The following is a 25,290-nucleotide window of genomic DNA, read 5'->3' on the forward strand; positions in this document are numbered from 1 at the left end:
GCATGCTCGGGTGTTCTACGAGTATTTTGGCTATGCTCGTAGATTATGTTTGAGTCCCCCACAGCTGCATGATTTGCGGCTGCTAGACAGCCTGAATACACGTGGGGATTCCATAACAAACAGGCAATCCCTGCATGTGTTCAGGTTGTCTAACAGCCGCAATTCATGTAGCTGCAGGGACACAAACATAATCTACAAGCACGCCCAGGATACTCAGAAAACACTCCAGCATGCTCGGAAAACTCGAGTAACGAGCACACTCACTCATCACTAATAATGACTTGTATATAAGACAACATTTAAAAAGGATTTAAAAAAAAAAATAATAATTTAAATAAACCAAAATTGAAATTTTTATTAAAAAAAAATTGGAAATGTCAGTGTAATTTATGAAGGAAGCCAGAACCAACAAAAATTAGATAGAAAAGGGACTCAGATACACCTTGTATTAGACATAAAGGAAGGCCTCATACACATTCTGTTCAAATTGTCATATAGTGGTGCTCCTAGACTCTAAGTGCGAAGCCTGCCAAAAATTACAAGTAGGGTCATCCATACATCCTTGAATTCACCAACTGTAGTGCTTCATTCAAATATTGTGAACAAAGTGTAGTTGTGGTACTCCTATAATCAAAAGCTCTGCGCACAGTACAAAGCCTGGCAAAAATGGCAGGCAGGGTCATCCATACAACATTAAAGGGACTGACTGTAGTGCATCATTCAAATATTGTGAACAAAGTGTAGTTGTGGTACTCTTACACTCATAAAGGCTCCGCACACATTGCAAAGCGAGAAAAAAATTGTAAGGAGGGTCATCCACACACACTTGAAGGCAGCAATTAATGCCTCATTCAAATATTAAGAAATTGTAGTTGTGGTGCTTCTACACTCATAAAGGCTCTGCAAAAAGTGCAAAGCCAGAGACCACTAATAAGGAGGGTCATCCATGGACCTTTGAAGGCAACAACTGGAGGGCCTCATTCAAATATTGAAGATTAAAACTTTATGTGCTGCTGTTATCTACTGTTATCTGGTGGTGTGGAAAAGTCATGGCTAATCCAGGCTTTGTATATTTTTATAAGAGTGAGCCTGCCAGCATTTTTAGTTCACAGGTGAAAGTGTTTGTCTGTTTTGAACTCCCAGCGGCACTTAAAACCTGCTCAGATAAGATGCTACCGACAGGGAAGCAGAACACCTCAAAGGCCAGATGTCCAGCTTTGAGACCCAATAGTTTAAGGGTGCAGAGGAATTAGGGAGTACACTTGTTTGGTTAGCCAAGTATTGCTTGACCATCTTTAAAAACTTTTTCCTCCATGTCAAATATACCCAGTCATCAGGGCTTGGATGATTGGAGTGTGTCATGAAATTGGCCCAGTCATTTGATAGTGTACCCTTGCCTCTGCTGTACATAGTGTGTGTCTCCCTCACCTCTCCTCCATGCAGGGTGAGAGGCCACAATCAAATGTAAAGAGCTCCTCGAAATGTCCTAGTGTGGGATCACTGGTCTCCTGGGACTCAACATGGTGGGAGGAAGGAAGATCAGGGTGAGGACTAGGTGATCCTTGCGTGAACCAGACTCTTGACTGGCAAGAATGGACCGTGTGGAAGACTGGGTGGTGCTGGCAAGCATGCTGGAAGCACTATCTGCTGACCAACCGATAACCTGTTTGCACTGGTGTGGTTTCAGAAGTGGTGTTCCGTGCCTCCCTGCAAAGTGGGACAGGAAGATATGTGTAGTGGATAGGCGTGTTGCTTGAGCTCCAGCAACAGGCGCAATCGCACCTGACCCACATCCTCGCCGTCTAATTTTTTATATTTTTTTTTAACAAATACCTTCTTTACTAATTTAACTTTTTTTTCTATTGCACCTAAGAGACTTGAAACAAGAAGTCATATACTGCCAAAACGGAGGCCCAACAACGCACAAACTGACTCTCTCTACCCCATTAATGTCAATAGCTGCATCAGGGGTTGCGCTCAAATCAAGTCACACGTAAACCCTGCTGGTGCTGCTGACGTGTGGCATAAACACAATATGAACATATTCTAACAAAATGGATTGAATATGTACACAAAATGGAACAACTGCAAAAATACTATTCATATTTCTCATGTGTATTTGATCCATATTCTCTTATGTAAGTGTGATTGAGAGTCAGTATTAAGACTACAATAAATGTTCTGTGCTGCTCTAAATAGAAGCATGCAGGATATAATTGGGACCCTATAATGTATTTATTTGGCTGTGTGAAATCTGCCTTAAAGCCTTATGGTAACTGACTCAATATGTCTCTGTACGCGGCAGTTTTAGGGCACCCATGCAGCTCTACATTTCGGCTCTCAACTGATCATTGATTGGCGGCACAGAGTCCTATTCGGCTCTGTAGTAGTAATTTACTGTAGTTGGAAGATACATTGGGTGTGCCACCATACAGGCTTTCTGCCTCCTGCATGAGTTGACACTTATGTTGCTTTCCTCTATATTTTTTCCTTTTTTAGACTGAAATCCTGATTTTGCTTAGATATGAAGCGTCTATTAACTACACTCCAACTGGATGGTGTGAATGCAGCCTAAGCACCCACTGCGATTGCAGTATCTGTTGGAGGTATACATCAGGAGAATATTTTATTGCATGCCCTTGTATGCAATAGCACCTTAGACTTGAGAAAAAGTTATCATAACATATCGTCCTGAATCTCCTTTACCCTCCATTGGATGAATGGCCAATAAATACACCTAAAGGGGTTAACCAGAGCTATTTTAGTTTTTTATCTCATAGTAAAAAGAATAACAGGCTAACTACCTGCCTGTTCTATCTGGCGTAGGCTCAAAGCGGTAACTGACTGCTCCTACCAGCGGTACAGCTGCCACACGGGTTGCTCTGTTGACTGCCAACTTCATGCTGATTGACATTCGGCTCCCCGCAGTTTGGCAGCGGGGAGCCAGCTGTAAATCATCCTGACATCGGCAGTCACGCCTTGTCAGCAGAGCAGAGCAGAAGAAAAGCAGCTGCTTTTTCAACGTGAGGTCAGCAGAAGCCACAGAAAAGCCGGCAGGAGTGGTGTGTGACCACTTTGTGCCGGCAAAGATCTGCGCTGGGCAGACCAGAGAGGTAAGTAGCAACTATCTGCTTGTTAGTTCTTATGCCCATGGTAAAAAATGTATATAGTCCTGGATAAACCTTTTAATGGGAAATGGACATTGCAAACACAGTGTGGAAGCAGACTTAATGGAGAAAAGCTCAAATAAAAGCTGTCGTCCACGCTTTATCAACTGCTCTTCTATATTTTCAACTGAAAACAATAAATGAATTGATTTTACGGAATGTTAAGTTCCACAGATCTTCTATCAGTACAATTTTTCTAAAAGAGAAGAGCAGCAGCTCCATTTTTTTAATATAATATGTATTTTGCAGACTGTGCCAAAGAGCAACTCAAAAAAATTGGAACTACTAGTCGCTGAAGCTCTTCCAAATCACACCTGCGTCTAAAAGATGTGCTGTAATAATATGAGATACATGCTGTGCCTAACGTCTTATGCATCCAAGGCTCAGAAACATGTGAAACAGATTAGTAGAAGGTACAGCAGAGACATAAGGTATACGTGGCTTTTATGCAGCCCTTTTTTTCTGCACCAAAAAAACCAGTACAAAACCAGAGAGGACAATATACGGGTTTTTACATGTGTTTTTGCAGCATTTTTGCTTACATTTTTCAGTTATTCATTTGAATGGTTATAAAGCGCTGCAAAAGTGCTGATAGAATTGACATGTTGCGCCTTGGTGTGGCACCCCAGGAGCTCAGGTACCACAGTGATGTTGCCTTCCTTTCGGGGAGGGTGATGTCATGCCTGAAGCAAGGAAGATCCCTTCAACAGGTAGTACACCTACATGCAGCACATTCTGATTCCAGGCCAGAAGGGGGAGCTCAGAACCCGGTTTCAGCGGAGCTTCCCTATATATATATATATATATATATATATATATATATATATATATATATATATATATATATATATTCTGGTCTGGAGGAGGTGTTAGGCAGATGGTGAGAGACAGTGGAGGAGAGAGGAGTGAGAACTGAGCTGGGGCCATGTAGCCACATGTGATGCTGCAGCTCCAGGAGGGAGAGAAGAGAAGCAGACTGGTTGCATTGATAGCAAGTGCCAGAGGGGAGAAGCACAGGAGAACAAGGAGCTTGGAGGAGAGCTAAGACTGGGTTCCCTCTAAGCTAAAGCGCAGGAACAGGGCACCGGGAGCCCGAGGCAGTGTAGTACTTTATGTCCCACAGCAGAACAGGAGGACAGTAAATTTTAAGTCGACTGTCCACACCCCAACCTGAAGGTACAGCAACACACAGAGCCCGAGTCATGATAGAGACTCTGTAAAAGGGCTCGAGTCACCTACCATGCAGATACTGTCCCAGGACAAGAGAGAGAGGACCTTGACGGAAGACACAGGCAGCAAAGAACTCGCTTATTCAGCGCCAGACGGAAGGCTTAGGAACCTCACCTGGGAAAGGGATCTGTAAGCCAACCGGACCTCCCCAACACCCGTTGCTGGTACCCTGGACTGTGGCTGTCTACCATCAGTAAACCAGGTGGAGGGACTGCAACTTTGAGTCATCTGTTTGTTTCTGGCACAACACCATCTTTGCCGGGCACACCGGGAGCCCTGGGGACCCTAGCTTCACCTGTGGGAAGCCATACCATCTTTGCTGCAGTGCCATCACTCCCCAGAGGACCCCTTTTAGCAGTGACGGTCACCTCTGACAGAATACCACAGGTGGCGTCACTAACATTTCTTATTTTTACAAACTATATTCAAACCCCTTTAAAGACCGTCCCTTTAACATGGACGCCCAGGGCCACGGACCAGGTCACCGCTGCCGTGACACATCCCTTTAAATACCTGACTACCCCACAGCCCTGGCGGGCGTTCTATTGGCAAAAACGTCTCAAAATAAGGGCGGGAAAAACTACAGCATTCCAGATCACATGGAGGTTTATGTGTGAGCCAGATGTTGTTTTACAATGTAAGCTTATAGAGCGTGAGAATGAGGCAGGATCCGATAAGTTGGCATTTCATTCAGGTGTTTTGGGAAGAGAAGGGTGCTGGATGCTGGGTGCTGTAAGTGTATTATTACACTTACATAACATGGCACCACACTGTTATGACCTGGTGGTTAAGAGGCCACACTGATATGACCTGGTGGCTAAAATGCAACATGGAACGAGCTCTGAGAAGGTGGTATCTCTACTGACCGCAGTCCCTAATCCTAACAACAACACTAGTAATAGCTGTGGGATGTTCCTGACTCTCCCTAGACACCTCTTCACAGCCTAAGAACTAACTACCCCTAAAGAAGGAAATAGAAAGCTATCTTGCCTCAGAGAAAACCCCAAAAGGAAAGACAGCCCCCCACAAATATTGACTGTGAGCGAAGAGGGAAATGACGTACACAGAAATGAAATCAGATTTCAGCAAAGGAGGCCAATACTAAACTTGATAGACAGAGAGAAAAGGATACTGTGCGGTCAGTATTAAAAACTACAAAATCCATGCAGAGTTTACAAAAATGAACTCCACACCGACTCACGGTGTGGAGGGGCAAATCTGCTTTCCCAGAGCTTCCAGCTAGCCTGAATATTACATAATGACAAGCTGGACAAAAAGAGACATATTTGCAGAGCAATAGAGTCCAAGCAAATGGACAAACAAGAACAAGCAAAAACTTATCTTTGGCTGACAAGGACAGGCCATATGAGAAATCCAAGGAGAGAACCAAATCCAACAAAGAACATTGACAGCTGGCATGAACTAAAGCCCAGAGCAGGTTTAAATAACAAACCCAAGCAAGGCGATTAGTGAAGGCAGCTGCCACAGCTACCTAAAGGAGCAGCAGTTCCACTCGAAACCACCAGAGGGAGCCCAAGGGCAGAACTCACAAAAATACCATTAGCAACCACAGGAGGGAGCTCCAGAACGGAATTCACAACACCACACATATTTATACAGGTTTAGAAAAATACATAATTATTGGGAGTTCTTCTTTAAGGGCCTTGTCTGGTTAAAAGAAGTTATCACCTATTCACAGGATCGGTGATAACTTGTTGATCGGTGGTCTTCCGACCTCTGGGACCCGCACGGATCGACACAACAGGGGACTTTTCCTCTGGGACCCTCACGGATCGACACAACGGGGAACTTTTACTCCCTTGAAACGAAGCGCAGTGTGAACGGTCGACCACCGATCAGTTCATTTCCAATGGGGGTGCCAAGAGCTGCGTTCCTCTTTTTCCCACAGCCCCATATAGAATGAATGCAGCGGCATTTGGATATCTGACCTGCCTCTCCACTTTGGAACCGGGATAAAAGTTCTACACTGGGGATATAAGTTCACATTCTGCCAATTGGTGGGGATCCCAGAGGTCAGATGCCCACCGGTCAATATCATCTATCCTCTGGGACAATTGGTGGGGATAATAATAATAATCTTTATTTATATAGCGCCAACATATTCCGCAGCGCTTTACAGTTTAACAGTTTCAAACACAACAGTCATAGGTAACAACGTTAACAATACAATAAAGCAAAGTAAGACGACCCTGGTCGTGAGAGCTTACAATCTACAATGAGGTTGGGGAGAAACAAAGTACAGGTGTGTATTTACAATGATGTATTTACAATGATGGTCCAGCCATATTCAGGGGGTGGGGGGGTAGATGGAGATAGTGAATGGGCTACACACACACACAAACATAAAATGACTTTGATTAGTTAACGTGGTAGGCCGCTCTGAACAAATGTGTTTTAAGCGAGCGCCTAAAACTATGCAAGTTGTGGATGGTCCTAATATCTTGGGGTAGAGAATTCCAGAGGATTGGCGCAGCATGGGAGAAGTCTTGGAGTCGGGAGTGGGAGGTACGGATTAGTGCAGAGGTTAGTCGAAAGTCATTTGCAGAGCGCAGCGGTCGGCTAGGCCGATAGACCAAAATGAGGGAGGAGATGTATGGGGGTGCCGCACTGTGGAGAGCTTTGTGGGTGAGAACAAGTACTTTGAATTGTATCCTGCAATGAATGGGCAGCCAGTGTAATGACTGGCGAAGAGCGGATGCATCTGAGTAACGATTAGCCAGATGGACAACCCTGGCTGCTGCATTAAGGATGGACTGGAGAGGGGAAAGTCGCGTGAGAGGGAGGCCAATTAATAGAGCATTGCAGTAGTCCAGGCGGGAGTGGATCAGGGCGACAGTTTTGTTGTTTCCATGGTGAGAAAAGGGCGGATTCTAGATGTGCCTGCTGCCGGGGTGTTATTATGGTGCCACCCACGGAGAGGGAAATGTCAGATTTAGGGAGGTTAGTAGAAGGCGGGAGTGTCATGGGAGACCTAGGCAGAATAGAGTTAATAACCCGGGCCCCTGCGATTTCCCTCAGACTAGGGAAACCCTGACTGACCCTCTACCCAGAGTTTACACTGATGGCGTGCATGTCTGAGCCTCCACCCTCGCCCTATCTCCTGTTTAAACCCTAGGCTTAAACCACCACCCAGTGAAGAGTTAACACTCCAATACCCACAGTTAGCACAGACAAGGATAAAAGAAATATAAGCACCACGCCGCAGTCACTCAGGAAAAACACTAAAGTGCAAAGGGCAACACTAACACAAATATGGGAAGGAGAAAATACAACAAAGGGAAATACACCACCAGCAAGGATACTGCAACAATTAGCTCACCACTCCAGACCGAGATAACAATGCAAAGACAGAAACTATAATCGGTGCCGCCCAATGTTCAGGAGAACTATTTAAAGGCAGTGGGCATGGCCCAGCTTCCAATCCGATCACCAGGTAAATTAACCCCGGACCAGCTAGAAAGAACCTAGCCGACGCTACTGAGCACATAGTGGACAAAAGCGGAATTACCGCTGTCTGTCGGACGACCTGGTCTGAACAGCGTCCGACATGACAGGGAGCAGAAGAAGTTCAGTTTTGGAGAGGTTGAGTTTCAGATAGAGAGCGGACATGATGTTAGAGACTGCAGACAGACAGTCTAGGAATCACAGAGGTCGGACCCAACCAGTTAATATCATCTATCCTCTGAAACAACTGGTGGGGATCACAGAGGTCGGACACCCACCGGTCAATATCACCTATCCTCTGGGACAATTGGTTGGGATCTCAGAGGTCGGACGCCCACCACCGGTCAATATCATCTATCCTCTGAAAAATTGGTGGGGATCACAGAGGTCGGACACCCACTGGTCAATATCATCTATCCTCTGGAAAATTGGTGGGGATCACAGAGGACGGACGCCCATTGATCAATATCATCTATCTTCTGGGACAATTGGTAGGGATCACAGAGGTCGAACACCCACTGGTCAATATCATCTATCCTCTGGGACAATTGGTGGGGATCACAGAGGTTGAACGCCCACCAGTCAATATCATCTATCCTCTGGAAAATTGGTGGGGATCACAGAGGTCGGACGCCCACTGGTCAATATCACCTATCCTGGGACATTCAAGCTGCGTCTCTAACAAAGAGTGTCTGTAGCGTTGGCACCCTGTGTATAATAACAGTAATATATTGGATACGGAGGGTAAATACTGTATGTGCAGAGTAAGGGTCACACAAGATGTATTGGATCGTGCACACCGTATGCGTTGGGGAATCACTGACCATGCTCCTGTGCTGCCAAGGTCTGGCTATGAACTTTACATTAGCATTCTTGTTAATCTGCAGTAATTATACACACAAGCTCCAGAATTCCCTATAGAGACTCCCTGGAGTTTAGAGAATTACAATCCATCCAGCAAAACAGCCAACAACGTTACGATCAGCCCTGAAAAGCCGAGCCGTAAATCCTCGTGGCAGGGAAGAGGTTTCCATAGCTGCAGCTCATTTCACATTATTTCCCTGAACCTCATAACAGCCCAAGGGGGCTCAAACAACTTCAAACTTGCAAGGATGTTCTGAGCTGACATTATTTGTTCCGTGGTCTTTGTAGTCTTAAACCAGCTGGCATGAACTAGAACTTCCTCGTGTGCGTTCTCTACGGATCAAGCTTTCTGCCTCCAAATCCTTCACGACACCTCTCCAAACAAAAACAGCTTCTTCCTGTAAATCCGCGGCTACGTTCGGTAAATTATACCACATTTATTCAGGATACACAATCTGGATACTTTGTAGAAGTTTTACCCAAAGACAGAGGATAATTCCCAATACAAAATTGGCTCCTATTGAATTCATTAAAATATAATTAATATTAATATTTATTAAAATCACAATGAACTCATTAAAGATGAAAACTTCAGTGAGAGTAGTCGCTCATTTATTAATTCTACTCCTCATATCTTCTTCTTCCCTCCGTCCGTACACTCTACGCTACACACTACTAAAATGGTGCAGAGGCTGCAGCAATCACAAGACTAGCTGGCAAGTTCTGGCTGCAGACACAAAATCTGTTATTGTAAGATTCTGGAAACTGTATACAGTGTGTAACGTAATGCAGTAGTACTTAGGGTGATTTTCAGTGGATTAGATTTTTGTCAAATTTTTTTTTCTTTTTAATAACGCCTAATATGGATTAAAATATAAAAAATATAAGAAGCAGCAGCCCACTTTTATTTCCCCATATGTCTTTGGGAAATAATTCAATCCATGATTACCAATCTTGAAGAAAATATATATGAGGATCATTATGAGCCAGCTGTAAGAACATGGCAGGTGTTGTTCTGGAGATCTGAGCGTGAAAAATCATGAAGCACTGTCCCTCGGGTCTATACAGTTATCTGTGATTTTTGGCATTTCACCTCTTGCTCTGAACAGTCGTTTACTGAAAACAGCAGTTTGCACTTCAGAGCTGGAATCACAAATCAAAAATTAAATTACAGGGATCCAAAATGTTTAATTCTAAAGATTCTTCTAATGTAGACTAATGTGCGATGGTGACACATTTCGTTTATTGGGATCCTAGGCCTTCAGGCTACACATCCACCTAAAAGATACTCACACAAAATAAAACTATGGTAGTGAGGTTGGGCATCCTGCAGTTGGATATCCTGGTGTGTAGGCTAGGCTGTTCACACTGCCCAACTTTACATGGCCACACCACTATGGGAACAGTAATGGGACCTGTTCTGGCTCCATAATCTCATCACAGCCCGTAAGCCCTCCTTTGGCACGGTGGATGTGGTCGTTCATGCTCACACTTCTGCAATAGGGCACCAATTCGTTAAACAGCTCATAGATTATACACAGGTTAGGCTTCTAAGTGTTGACAAAATCCAGATATTAATAATACTGTTATAGGAGAATGTTGAGGGACATCATGTAAACTGCTAAAATAAAAAAGCACTTAGCATCTATCACATGTATGGTCAATGGTCTTAAAGGGGGTCCGTCGGCTTTTCTATGGCACTAAAGGATCATCGACACGTCGGTGTGCTGTTTTCTTTTTTTTATGGAAAGAATATGGACAAATTATAGTCTATGGCCTTTTTCACAATAACTTATTTTTTTGTGAACTGTTGGGAGGCATGTCCTATTGGCTGACCAAACTCATATCAGTGAAGGGGTCCGTGATGCAATCGGACAGGAAACAAATCCCATCAGTGTTTCATCCATGTTTTGTTTGAGGGTTTAAGGGGGAACATTTCTCCTTGTAGAGAGTACCAAGTTAGTGTAAGGAGACTTAGAGGCCATCCAATGCTCTTCTGGAAAATTAAATATGCACATGGCCCCTTCAGGTCTCCAGTGCCACCTCTTGGATTTAGCAATCCTAAAAGTCAATATCGACTCTTTAAAAGAGGATTGCCACATGTCTTAACATAAGAAGCCAATCCAGACACTATTTGTAGACACATGTTTTACAGTTTTTGCCCCTCATCTGTGCAAATATCATCTGATTTGCCTGGTTGAGAGGCTGACAAGTTATGGGCCGAGTGCGCTGCTAGGATGGAGTGGTCAGTTCTAGGAAGTCTATCATGGCTGTAAGAGAAATATTAGCTCATAAGAGAGCAAACTTGGTTAGGGTTATTGAGGGTAAAGTTGGGCCTAGTAGAACCTGTGTAGAATGTCAGCCTGAGAGGGGCTGGTGGTAGCCAAAGTGTAGTCGGGGATATGCAGCTCCAAGGTTCGTGCGGTGGATTGGACGGTTTGGTCCGGTTCAGTAGTGAACTAAATGACAGTGGAACGAAGGGTTGTTTTAGGAATTGTACCTAGACCTCTTTGTAGAAGTTGCCCTTGAGTTCTCACTGTTTCTAAGCTAAGTTCCTGAGACCAGCGTGAAGACAGAAACCTGTATGAAGCCAAGAGGTTGGACTGTTCCCGTAGTAGTCATCATGACTTTTTTTAGAGTCTTGCACAGCAAATTTGCCAAGTTATGTATTGGGTGAAAGGTTATATACAGTAACTAGACAGATTTGACCTTCAGGCTAGAAAAGCCAAACCACCATCCATGTGGTGATTTAATGGGCATAGTGGGAAATATTAATCAATGTCTAATTATTGGGCAATGCAAACTTAGACTTAGTTTTAAAATTTGCCAGATTTGTCATAGTGGTTCATGCTATTTGACAAAATGTGTGAAATCCTTAGACTGTCTAGTCTAAGTTTACATTATATTGGTGGCTTACTTTGAGCAAGAAATTTGGTGCACGTTGACTTACGTTACCATACCTCTCTAAATGAAGCCATGACCATTTCCAAAAAGCCGCACACCTGCATTAGACAAGACTTTGTTTCTAAAACACATGATAAAGATGGTACACGTCCTAAACAAAAGGGTTTTTTTAATGCAAAATGGCACATTTATCTTAGTAAATCTCCCCTACTATTTACTTCCTACTGGCTTTCCAGAAACAGATCAACAGGCTTTTTAGATGAAGCGAATAATTGAATTGCGTAAAATTAGTGGTGCTTTTATTTTGTAGACGTCATACCCAAGCACAACGCCCACTTGAGAAGTCCACCCTATGAGGCTAACAGCCAACCAACTATTCTCCCTTTGTGTGCTGATCTGTTGTTCGGCAATATTTACTAGCAGAAGCCTGAACATCTCTGGTGGCGAAGAACAAGATCTTCAATATAAGAAACTTAGTAATACATCTTATTGGAGAAATATACTTTTGTCTTCTGAATTCATCATTAACTCTGAAAAAGCAACTCAACTCCATCTTGCTGAAAATAATATGGATTACCAAGATAGCGAGGTGTAATCTTACACCTCCTACTATACTTTATGGACAGGGGAGGGGAATGAGAAATGAGAAGCTGAGTGAGACACAGAAAGATTGTGCTGAGCTTTCTATCAAGTCTTTTACCTCAACCCAGAGCTGGGTTCACATCTACACTGCTTAATGCTGCTGTGTAATGTCCTTCAAGCTGCTTCTGCTTCTGTCAGTATGCTAAGGAATAAAGTGCAGGAATCCCTCTGAGTGGGGTGTGCTGTGCTGTGTATTGGGAGGCATCAGAATGGCTGGTTTCCTCCCACCAGCTCAGAGTCAATTGTAAGTTAAGCGATAGAGCCTGCTGAAGAAAAGCTGGTGACACTGCAGTATATAAATCAAATAATGGCCAGGCAGAGTATTATTTCTTATGTCATACACCTAATAGATATTTCTAAGAAGTTAATTGAAAGTATAATTACTCTTTTAATAAAGATATTGTACATGGAAACAGTTCAAATTATTGGAAAATAGTACTTGTTGGCTATAAAGTCATCTTTTTCTCTCATGAGCAGGATGAATTCTGCTTTTTTTTAATCGACATAGAAAAATAATTGTGGAGAGAGGTTGAACTTGATGGACCTAGGTCTTTTTTCAACCTATGTAACTATGTACCAACAGAAGGGGAAACGTCACTTCCTCTGCTTGTACCGGAATCACAAATAAGTGACTGTTGCTAATGAGAACTGATGGATTTCATATAATTGCACCATAAAGGAATATTTTGTTTATAATATTTACTGTGCTCAAATGTAGATAATGTCAGCAGATGCAGCTGCAGGGTGGGCATTGGATGGTCAAGGTCTGTGTACACACAGTGCACATGGATAGAGTATGTGTATGCATGAGTTGTCGGGAAATGTCACCTGCTTATAGACTGATGCCATAGAATATCTGGTGAATGTAAGCCCACCCCCAAGAAGCAGCATGAACTTGACCTCAGATATCATCTCAAACTTTCATATTTGGATATAAGGACTTAAACAGACAGCAAACTTGTTATTACAGACTGTCTATGTCAGTGCACAGATTTCTTACAGACCCCGAGGCAATCTACATGTCTCCAAGGAATATGCAAATTTTCTCTTCAGAGAAGAAGGGGACAGGACCTATAGTGCCCCCTGTTGGAAGTTGCAAACTTAAAAGCCAATATTGATAATTTATTGAGCCTTGCCACATGTTATGATTAAAGCCAAACTATTCACTCTTTTTGCAACCATGTGTTTCAGGTTGATTGCCCCTCATCAGTGCAAAGCAGGAGGTTTAATTTGGCTGGATGAGATGCCTCTGGCAAAGTCTAAGGAGTAATTTCTCTCCTTGCGTAAGGAGACTTATAGGCCATGTAATCCTCCCATGGAAATTTAAATATGCAAATTGTCTCTTCGGAAAGGAAAAGAATATGAACTCCTTAAGGCTCATTCACACGTCCTCTTTTTTAGAATATAGCACTCATACCTGTGACAGTCTATGGTGCTGTTCACATGGCAGATTTTTTTCTTTGGACTAAGTGGTCTGTGCAAAATCACTGAGACATGTCCAATTTTATCCGAATGTCGAATTAAATTTGGCAATGCAAGTCTATGTGTCAGTGAAAAAATCTGACAGTATTCGGATGCCAGTCGTGCGCTGTCTTTCCCAGACTGATAAATTGGAGAAGGTGGAAAAACTCCATTTTTTTTGGGTCAGTTAAAAAAAAATCTGATGAAACTTTTAACAAACTCAGACAGAAACCTAATGACACTCTGATCAACATCACTGATGAATCTTGGTCCATTTTTCTCATATGTAAAAAAAAACTGACGTCTGAATAAGGCCTAAATAATTTGATAAGGCTTGTTACAGGGTCAATATCATCGTTAAATTGGTGGTCTGAAATTCGCCTAAATCCCTATCTATTTAATGCCATAATCTAAACTATATTCTAATATTCTTGAATTAAAAATTCCCTATCCTTCCCTGTCTACACTAATTGTTTTCTTTTTTTCATACTTCCTCTTTGGTGACGTTTCATTTTAAAATCCCCAGTGCATGCTGGGATACTCAAACAAGTCATCACTGCCACAGCCCCTGCCTCCTCCCTGAAATGAAGTTTCATTAGTGACACTCGTTTCAGGGGCTGGGCTAGTCCCTGTGTGATCTGCACACTGACAGCGCGCTCTCTCACTGGCTTAGATCAGCAGTAACGAGCTGGCAACAGAGTGCACTGACAGTGTGTGTTGTAAGAGTACCTAGAATGCAGAGACCAGCATTACCCATGCGAGTGAAGTCACCCTGCATGCTAGGTATTCTGACAAAGCACTCTGTTGCCGAATCATTACTGATGATCTGAGTCGGCGACAGAGCGCACTGTCAATGTGCACATCATGCAGGGACTAGCCAAGCCCCTGAAATGAGCGTCATTGATAACGCTTTGTTTGAGGTAGGGAGCAGAGGTTGTGGAAGTCTCTGCCCCCTGATGATGGACTCGTTTGAGTACCATAGCTTGCACTGGGATTCTCAAATGAAGCATCATCAAAAAGGAAGTAGGGAAAAAAAGAGCAGTTAGGAATTTTCTAATTCAAGTATATTAGAAAATAGTTTAGATTATGGAATAAAATAGAGATTTTGATGAAAATTAATTCGGATTTCACAAAATGCAAATAATTAATTGCATCTCACATCATCCATCTTATCAGAAACATGTAGAACTTAGATCTTCACCAGACCTACATTATTTCCGGACTGTCACCTGTTACTGACAGCGTAGCTTGTTGGACGCCTACTAATGAAGTACGATAATGGCTTGCTGGAGGATCTGCATGTTATCACTTTGTAAGATACAGCTCGGAAGACCCCAAACCATTCACTGTTCGGAACTATGAAAGCAATAGGAAAAAAAAAATCTCAGCATATGGTGTGTCCTCAATATTCGTGCAGCCTAGGCATTGTTCTCAGGGAGCACTGCTGGCCAAACAAAGACCCCATAGGCTGCGAATTGTGCGGTCTCTCTTAGCTGCAACTTACATGGGTTAGCGACTCACAAAGGGGAGCCGATATTTCCAAAAATGCAGTAAATATATAATACATGGATTTAAACCAATGGGACGATAGATATACTGTTAGTATTAGTCTTTGCTTACGAGGAGGAATATTTATTGTTATGTTTGAGTATTTTTGTTATAATATAGTAATATATTTCTATGAAAATAAATAAATAAAATAAAATACAAAAAAATACAAAAATACACAAATCCATAAAAAAGGCTATAATATAGATGCTAAAATACGGCCTATAAACTAGGCGATGCAGATGGCAGTCACCCTCCCTTATGTAAATTGCACCAGCATACCCCCATTTAACAAATTTTTCTGGCTCTACAAGAACAGACCTGAGTCCATAACCGTGAGAAACGCATCATATGCCTTATATTTACTTAGAATGTTTTTTTTTTACCATTGGAATTTAAGAAGATCGATTCACATCTGTTATTTCTACAATCCAACCTCTTCTTTTTTTCTTACTTCCTTGGCAGCCCCTACAATTAAACGCTGGAGACGCAAGGAAGCGTTCGCCAAGATGAGGCCCTGTGATACGCAGGCAACACGACCCGTCCTGGTATGACTGCGTGTAACGAGAGGAAATAACAGGCAGGACGCGGTCAATGGAATTCCCTGTGTGGCATGTATAATCGAGAGTAAAGGGAAACTCCGGTAAAACTTAGTTTCCCATTTTAATTATTCATTGACACATTCTTTTTCCAAGCGGAGTAAATCTGAGCCAATGGGGGACAATAATGAACCTCTACGCTCCAGTGCGGACACATACCATCTACACAATTGCAGCACATCCACCGCAGGCAATGGTGAAGTGTCCTGTGCCTCCAGATGGAGCAAAGCAGAATCGCATGGGGAGAGAAGACGCTGACTCCCTATTGGAGCTTTTTACACTTATACATCTTATATGCATAACATTAGAAAATGGAAATTACATTGGTATTATCTTTTTTTGTGCGAATATTTTTCACTATCTTACTTGTAAGATTGAATTTTCTACAACCACCGGGGGAAGCATTTTATCGCGAAACGTATGTATCGTTCGCTCTAGCAGACATCCTGTAATATGCCCATTACTGACGCATGATGAACTTGTGCTGAAACTTTCAGAAATGATAGATGGAGATGACCCGGAATACTTAGGACAAGGTTAGGGTCAGGATACAATGAAAAATGTCTCCCTTCCCCCCATCCTAAATAATAGAAGGGTTAAGTGGACCACAGTGAACTGTGCACAAAGCTCCCATTAGCAGATGATTAGTCCGTGAGCAAATCTTAGGAGGAAAACTAGAATTTGTAACGCGTTTCAGGCCGGTTAAGTCATTGCCATTTTGCTTTTTTTTTTTGCTCTAAAGTTACTTTTAGTATCAATTTGTATCAACGTCTTACAGAGTGACCATGTTAGATAGTCTGCCCTAAATCCATGGCTTATCTGCTCTTCATCTGTGATTTTCAGAAGAATTTTACATATAAATACACAGTTTTCCCTTTGGCACAAATCATGGTAAAATGGCAACGATTATGTGTTATTACGGTGCACAAATGATGCAAAAAACAAACAAAAATTAATTGGTAAATTCAGCTCTGCTCCATCGAAATGAATGCGAACTAACGGAATAAAAAAGGATAAAAGCAAAAGAGAAGAATGAAAGGTATGCGAAGGGCGAAGACCCCCCTTACATGCGGAGGAAAGGGTCTCTTCAAAGAAGTACTCACCCTATACACATTCTCTGTCAGTCTGTTCACCTCATCGGACCTGGACATTTTGCTTGGCTTGATGCTCTTCACATGGGATTTAGATGACGGACACAAGGCTGGATCCCTGGAGATGTGGAGACAGAAGGTGTCTCTGTGATGGTGACCACTGTCCACTGAACTGGTGTGGAGGGCTGGCAGTGGGTGGGAGGAGAAGGGCCTGGGGAGGAAACAGGATGGGAGGGAAGGAGAAAACAGCCTCAGACAAAAGTTCTACAGCTCAGAATAAAAAAAAAAAGAAAAAAAAACTTCCAGCCAACCAGAATTTTGCTCGGCTGTCACCCAGCTGACTATGTGCTCTGCATAAAGGGAGGATTCTGCTTGACAGAAAAGGAGGGGCTCATTCTGTAGACATCTGGGAGAGTCTGAAAAGGGGTCTCTTAACCTTCAAGCCTTAGACTTAATCCACAGACTCTTTCATCTTTCCTCTCACACACCAATTTCCCCCTGCAAATGGGAGACATGACACTGCAAACAGTTTAATCCTGGAACCAGAAGTCTCCACGTCCTCAGGAATGAATGAAGCTATGTTTTAAAGAATATTTTCCGATTTTCCTAAGTGGTCGCTTTGGACAAGAGTTTGCTTGTCTCGTGTGAGCAGTATGAAGGGGAACTTTACATCTGTATAGAGGGCACTGACTAAATAAGTCACGTAGAACCTCATCCACTGGTGGACTTTATGATATTAAGGAACAGCTTTGTCAGCAAAAATAGTTATTACAGTGTAGAATGGACATACAGAGGAATAAGGTGGCTAAAAAGTAGGTGTAGCGATGGCGGAACATTGATGGAAGATTTACAAGATTAAACCGTGTTACACAAAAAAATAGAATAAACAAACAATGTAATAAAATGTATATAAACTTCTTTTGTTGTCTCAGTGTGTAAATTTACCTATATAATCTGTCATGATGAATTGCATCATTGATTCAACCGTATTCCTACTTTTACACTGACGAGCAAAAGGGTAACAATGCTTTGGACTTTCAGGCCCATATCTCACCATCCACTACTTCTTCGAATGTGAGACTATCATCATCTTATAGACAATCATCTTGGATATCTCATACATAAATTTGACTTGCGACTATTTAGCATATGATTAGTTACGCAGATTCCCTCATGTCACTGCATTGTTACTGTTGTGCTCCTAATAATCTAAATTGTAATTATTTTGTAAGTATTTTGGAAATCCATCCTTGGCTTTCGGCACTGCCTGAATCCTTCTGGGCATGCTGTTAATCAGATTCAAGCATTTCTCAACCAAAATGTGATCTTAGATCTCTTCTACACATTCCCAAAGTTGGTGCCTACTGGCCGACTCACTTGGGTATGTATACAGCTATTTCTTTATTTCTACCCACAAGTGTTTGATTGAGTTGAGATCTGGGGACTGTAGGGGTCATTCCAGCACCTCTACTTCATTGTCATTGAACCATTTCTTCTCCAATCTCGACATATGCTTCGTGTTGTTGTCCTGTTGGAACACTATGTCATCCTTTTCATACCCATAGTACTCGAGTGTATGAAGTAACTCGTTTTGTAGGATACTCACATATAGCTTGACACTGAGACCACCATCGATCCTGGTCAAGTATCCAATGCATTTGGCTATGAAACAGTCCCATATCATCAGGCTTCCTCCACCGAACTTGATAGTTGCTTCAATTTCTCAATCCTATTTCCCTTGTTTCTGCCAGACCCATTTGCAACTATCAGGGACTAGTCTATTGACTTTCCTCTTATCGCTCCAAATCGCCAGTTTCCAATCTACTGTCCACTTTTCATACTTTTTTGCAAACTGGAGCCAATGCTTCTCATGACAATATTGAACTCGAGGCTTCTTCACCTATTTTTGGGCCACCGTTCCACACTTGTGTAATGTACATTGCACGATGCTTGCATGGACGTCTGTAATCTTACTATTATGGAGCATAAGAGCCACCACTTCCACTGTCATGTTTACTGCACCAGAACTGATAGACCTTGCCATGAGCCAACTTGTTGACTCTGATATTTTGCCTGGATGTCCACCTCTTGGCTTCTAAATGGATGGATGGACTTCATTTTGTATTTTGTGACATGACAAGAATCTGCATAACTAATCATATGCTAAATAAGTGCAAGTCACATTTATGTATGAGATACCCAAGATAATTGTCTATAAAATGATGGTAGTCTCATGATCAAAGCAGTAGTGGATGGTGAGATATGGAGCCTGAAATCCAAAGTTCAAAACATTGTTGCCCTTTTGCTCATCAGTGTATCACCAGATATGACACCATTGTTGCTGAGAGAGAAGGAAGATAAGAAAATCAATATGGAGCGGTTCTATAATGCTGCACTACATGATGGGCCTGGATGGGCTGAATGGCAGCAAAAGATGCAGGAGCGGGAACGGAAGATGCGGCCGGGAGGACTGCGACCACTGCTGGATTTGTCCGAGCCCTCTAGAAAACTTAAACATCCGGAACCGGATCCTGAGGCTGAAGTTCCGTGGTTGGTCCTTGAGCTCAAGCCTGACCTCCAAGTGGAAACAGTTGTATCGGAATTGCCGAAACCCCACTGCTAGGTAGAGTAGCTGAAGGCGATGGTGGTGGCCCTTGCAGTGAGTACACCCCAGCCCCCTTAAGTGGTCCCCCCTCAGCCAGAGATCCCAGCCCCCTTGCTCAGGGTGTTCGTTGAGCGGCCCCTTGGTCCAGAAACTCGCCAAAGTCAAGTGGGTGGCCACGGTGGTACAGAAAAAGAAAGAGATGGAGAGATGGGTACAGGCCAAGGTGGAGCATTCTGTAGCGTGAAGTCAACCTCCGGAGGACACAGGGAGTCATGCGGCACTACAACTCCACAAAATGGTATAGGTTTATCCAGGAGAAAGTCACCGGCAACAAGGTGTATGCAAACGCCGGGTCCTTGCTGCATGGGCCTTGCATGCTGTGGCCAAGATATCGCTTCAGTTTCATTAAGGAGGATGGACACAAGGGTAGTATGCGGTCGTGGTGACCGTGCTCACTCCAGAAGAGGAAGATCTCTGGGCAATGATTCCAGGGGGGTGCACCCTAAGGCAGCGGCTCAGCTGCATCTGGTAGTAGGAGGAGGCCGTAAGTGAAAGTGTGGCCTGAAAAGAAGGCTTTCTAAGACTCATTGTGGACTCTTCATTTTTTCTCCATCTCACTCAACCCTCCTAACAGACCCGTATAACATAATATATTAAATCACACTTTCCCCTGTATCACAAGTTTGCTGCATGGGTATAATCCTTGACTCGGGCCTGTCCTTCAAATCACACATCCAAGCCTTAAACACCTCCAACTAAAAAAATATTTCCAGAATTTGTCCTTACCTCAACCCCCAATCAGCTAAAATGTCAGTATATGCCCCTATCATTTCCCACCTCAACTACTGTAATATCCCCCTCTGTGGCCTACCAACTAACACTCCTGCACCTTTCCAGCATATCCTTAGCTCTGCTACCAGATTAGTCCTCCTCTGCCCTCTGCCAAATTCTTTACTGGCTTCTAATTCCTCAACTAACTCAGTTGAAACTACTAACAATATTTACAAAGTCGTCCATAATCTGTCTCCTCCATAGATCTCCAAAATAATTTTCCGATACCTCCCCCAACGTAATCTCCGGTCCTCATAAGACCTACTTCTCTCCTCCAAGCTTGAATGATCCTGACCAATCATCTCCAAAATTTTTACAAGTATCCCCCATTCTTCCAATTGTCTTCCACATTTGACTCCTTCAGACACAACCTGAAAACTCTTCTAATCAGTAAAGTCTACAGCCTGCAATGACCCCACTGCCACCTCACTATTACCGGAGCTGCTTCTACACCCCAACCTACTGTTTACTGCCCCAGGATCCCGTAGATTGTAAGACCTAAATGGCAGGACTTCTTCCCCTGTGTACCAGTAACTTTTAATCAGGGCCGGCCTTTGCCCTGTGCGACCTGTGCGGCCGCACAGGGCGCCAAGCAGTGGCGTAGGAAGGGGGGCGCAATGCGGGGGGCGGCACAATGCGGGGGGCGGGTCGCCGGCGGCGCAGAATTTACCTGTTCGCATGTCGGCTTCAGAAAAATGGCCGCCGCGATCTCCATCTGCGCATGCGCGGCATCCCGCGGCCATTTTCCTGAAGCCCCAGGCAGCAGAGCACTCCACCTGCGCACGCGCGGCCTCAGGAAGATGGCCACCCCCACCGATAACCAGACAGAGCAGGATCGCGGTCAGGTAAGCAGAACTTGTTTTTTTTTTTTTTTTATTGAGAGCGGCGATCGGGGGGGGGGCCCAGGGCAGAAAGCTGGACACAGGGGGGCAGAAAGCTGGACACTGGGGGGCAGAAAGCTGGACACAGGGGGGCAGAAAGCTGGACACAGGGGGGCAGAAAGCTGGACACTGGGGCAGAACGCTGGACACAGGGGGGGGCAGAAAGCTGGACACTGGGGGGCAGAAAGCTGGACACAGGGGGGCAGAAAGGACATTGGGGCAGAACGCTGCACACGAGGGCAGAACGCTGGACACGGGGGGCAGAACGCTGGACACTGGGGCAGAACGCTGGACACGGGGGCAGAACGCTGGACACTGGGGCAGAACGCTGGACACTGGGGCAGAACGCTGGACACTGGGGCAGAACGCTGGACACGGGGGGCAGAACGCTGGACACTGGGGCAGAACGCTGGACACGGGGGGCAGAACGCTGGACACTGGGGCAGAACGCTGGACACTGGGGCAGAACGCTGGACACTGGGGCAGAAAGCTGGACACTGGGGCAGAAAGCTGGACACTGGGGCAGAAAGCTGGACACTGGGGGGCAGAAAGCTGGACACTGGGGGGCAGAAAGCTGGACACTGGGGGGCAGAAAGCTGGACACAGGGGGGCAGAAAGCTGGACACAGGGGGGCAGAAAGCTGGACACTGGGGCCAAACGCTGGACACAGGGGGGGGCAGAAAGCTGGACACTGGGGGGCAGAAAGCTGGACACTGGGGCAGAACGCTGGACACAGGGGGGGGCAGAAAGCTGGACACTGGGGGGCAGAAAGCTGGACACGGGGGGGCAGAAAGCTGGACACTGGGGGGCAGAAAGCTGGACACTGGGGCAGAACGCTGGACACAGGGGGGGGCAGAAAGCTGGACACTGGGGGGCAGAAAGCTGGACACTGGGGGGCAGAAAGCTGGACACTGGGGCAGAAAGCTGGACACTGGGGCAGAACGCTGGACACTGGGGGGCAGAACGCTGGACACTGGGGGGCAGAAAGCTGGACACAGGGGGGGGCAGAAAGCTGGACACAGGGGGGCAGAAAGGACATTGGGGCAGAACGCTGCACACGAGGGCAGAACGCTGGACACGGGGGGCAGAACGCTGGACACTGGGGCAGAACGCTGGACACGGGGGCAGAACGCTGGACACTGGGGCAGAACGCTGGACACTGGGGCAGAACGCTGGACACTGGGGCAGAACGCTGGACACTGATGCAGAACGCTGGACACTGGGGCAGAACGCTGGACACGGGGGCAGAACGCTGGACACGGGGGCAGAACGCTGGACACTGGGGCAGAACGCTGGACACTGGGGCAGAACGCTGGACACGGGGGCAGAACGCTGGACACGGGGGCAGAACGCTGGACACTGGGGCAGAACGCTGGACACTGGGGCAGAACGCTGGACACTGGGGCAGAACGCTGGACACTGGGGCAGAACGCTGGACACTGGGGCAGAACGCTGGACACGGGGGCAGAACGCTGGACACGGGGGCAGAACGCTGGACACTGGGGCAGAAAGCTGGACACTGGGGCAGAAAGCTGGACACTGGGGCAGAAAGCTGGACACTGGGGCAGAAAGCTGGACACTGGGCAGAAAGCTGGACACAGGGGGCAGAAAGCTGGACACAGGGGCAGAAAGCTGGACACTGGTGCAGAATGCTGGACACTGGTGCAGAATGCTGGACACTGGTGCAGAATGCTGGACACGGGCAGAATGCTTGACACAGGGGCAGAATGGAGACACGGGGCAGGATGACAGACATGGCGTCATGACTGGAGACACTGGAGGCAAGATTGGAGACAGATGGGGCAAGATGGATACGATGGAGACAGATGGGGCAGGATGGGAAGATCATATGGGGCAGGATAGATACTCATTAGGGCAGGATGGGAGAATATATGGCTGACGCCAGGAATGAGACACACGGGGGCCAGGATGGCGAATATTATTACCATAGGGGCTAATTAAGGGATATTATTACTGCAGTGATGTATTTATTTTATTTTTTGAGTATACTGTTTTAAATGGAGGGGCGGTCCTATTACTGTGTAGAGTGACACTATGTCGCCTTCTTCATGTGGTGTAATGTAGAAGTTGGGAAAATTAAGTAATGTGTTCTGCAAGTGGAACTCGAGATAACTGTGTTATTTCCTGCAGAGACGAGTCCTGGCTGGATGAAGTGATGGCGGTCTGTGCGGGATGAAAGATGAAGGACTTCACCTAGAGATGTCACTGGTGAGTCAGTGTGTTACCTATACACTGACACTATACACTGTATACTATATACTGAGGTCCTGTGTATGTCACCGGTGATCACTGTATTACCTATACACAGACGCTGCATACTAAGTACAGATCTCCTGTGTATAATGGCACTTATGGTGATAGTATTGTGGTTTTTTTTATTATTGATCATTATTGTAGTATTCAGTCACTATGTGGTGGTAATATGTGGTCTGGTCATGATGTTGTGGTATTCGTTCCTTGTATTTGATATTATTCGATCACTGTGGTGGTAATATGTCATCTGGTCATGGTGTGGCGGTGTTTGGCCTTGCAGGCCGCCGCTCTGCACTCTGATTGGCTGTCAGCCCATATGGCTTTGGACCAAGCGTCATTTTTTCCTTTTGGTCCGCTTTAAAGCACTTTATAATTCCCGTTATTGCAATATTAGTGTTTCTTCAAGTGTTTTGCAGGGAAACACAAGTTTTCTAAGTAAACGTGTTGTTGTGAATATTAAAGAGTTATTGTTTTCTTTCAAAGTTTGGAGGGGGGGGCGCCGTCCTGCAGTCTCGCACAGGGCGCCTTTTGGGCTAAGTCCGGCCCTGCTTTTAATTCCTATATATGTATTATAGGTATGCTATCCTTCTTCACATGTGCAGCTTCATGGAATCAACGGGGCTCTCATGGGCTAAAGCAGACACTATAGAGGAGCACTGAAGTTAAATAAACTCCCCATACACCATACACATGGGAGCTGTAGTCATACAGTTTGGAGGATTTACTCAGCCGCTGTACACCCATGCACACGCCACTTATAGGATCTATTTTCTTTGTGAAAAATACACATTTTATTCATAGGGCATCAACCGCACATTTATGCTACTTTTAAATGTATTCAGTGTTGGAATAAGGTTCTCAGACAGAGAAGCAGTGTTCGGCAGGAAACACTTTAATAAAGTTGACACTGCCGGAGAGAAAATGAAGGATATTCACACTGATCTTATACAAGAGCCTCACGCACACTGCAATACTGAAGCTTCAAAGAACCTCAAGGGGCATGGGTTGGTGCTGTACTTCCGTATGACTCAAATATACAAAACTTTAATGGGGTTGTCCAGATAAAATGACCTTTTCTCAGGGGTAAAACATAACAAACTCAGTCCAATTATCCTACCGCCACTGACAGGTCGCTTCTCTATGAGTGAATTCAACCTCTAAAAGAACTATGTGCTAGGGAGCCATGCAGCATCTACATTCTATCATAGGAGAAAAATGCAGGAGTTGCAGTCGCACCCAGACTCTGAAGCCTAGAGGCGCCAAGAAGGTTCCTTTGGCCCATATAAGTATGCCAAAAATATTAAAGATCAGTGATAGTTGGGCACCCTGATGGAGATTTAGCATTGCGCACATGAGCTTCAAGTTAAACCACTGGCTCCATGCACACTGCATAACATGTCATAATTTTATAGACAAACATCTTGGATATCTCATGGTTAAATTTGACCTGCAACTATTTAGCATATGATTAGTTAGCAGATTCCTGTCCTGACAATGCATTGTTACTGTTTTGCTCCTGGTGGTGGAAAAATATTTTTCTTCCGGAATGTAAAAAAATACAACCTGTTCTCACATTCCCTAGTTGCTTAGTATGTTAGTAGATTGATTGCCAATCGTAAAGTCATTGGTTCGAATCGAGAAGCAGCCATGAAGACGATTTCCCAAGAACAGAGTAACAGCATCATCCAGCTCATCGATAGCAGTCTCTTGGCCAACAAAAGTGCCAAA

At 44.7% G+C, this 25,290-nt stretch overlaps 1 protein-coding gene across 3 annotated transcripts in view; it reads right to left on the reverse strand.

Moving 5' to 3' along the window:
* The window catches only part of LOC143770172 (BAR/IMD domain-containing adapter protein 2-like), a 113,313-nt gene that overhangs the window by 82,889 nt on the left and 5,134 nt on the right, over positions 1–25,290 (reverse strand). Inside the window, exon 2 of one of the 3 annotated variants that reach the window (XM_077259516.1) lies at positions 16,984–17,182. In XM_077259516.1, the coding sequence (XP_077115631.1) occupies positions 16,984–17,031 (48 nt within the window). In that variant the 5' untranslated portion in view covers positions 17,032–17,182. Of the gene's footprint in view, positions 1–16,983; positions 17,227–25,290 lie in introns of those variants that run through there. The other 2 variants (XM_077259518.1, XM_077259517.1) reach the window with 2 other exon arrangements.

This window comes from Ranitomeya variabilis, chromosome 4 (genome assembly GCF_051348905.1).
Source record: "Ranitomeya variabilis isolate aRanVar5 chromosome 4, aRanVar5.hap1, whole genome shotgun sequence".
Classification (NCBI taxonomy): domain Eukaryota; kingdom Metazoa; phylum Chordata; class Amphibia; order Anura; family Dendrobatidae; genus Ranitomeya; species Ranitomeya variabilis.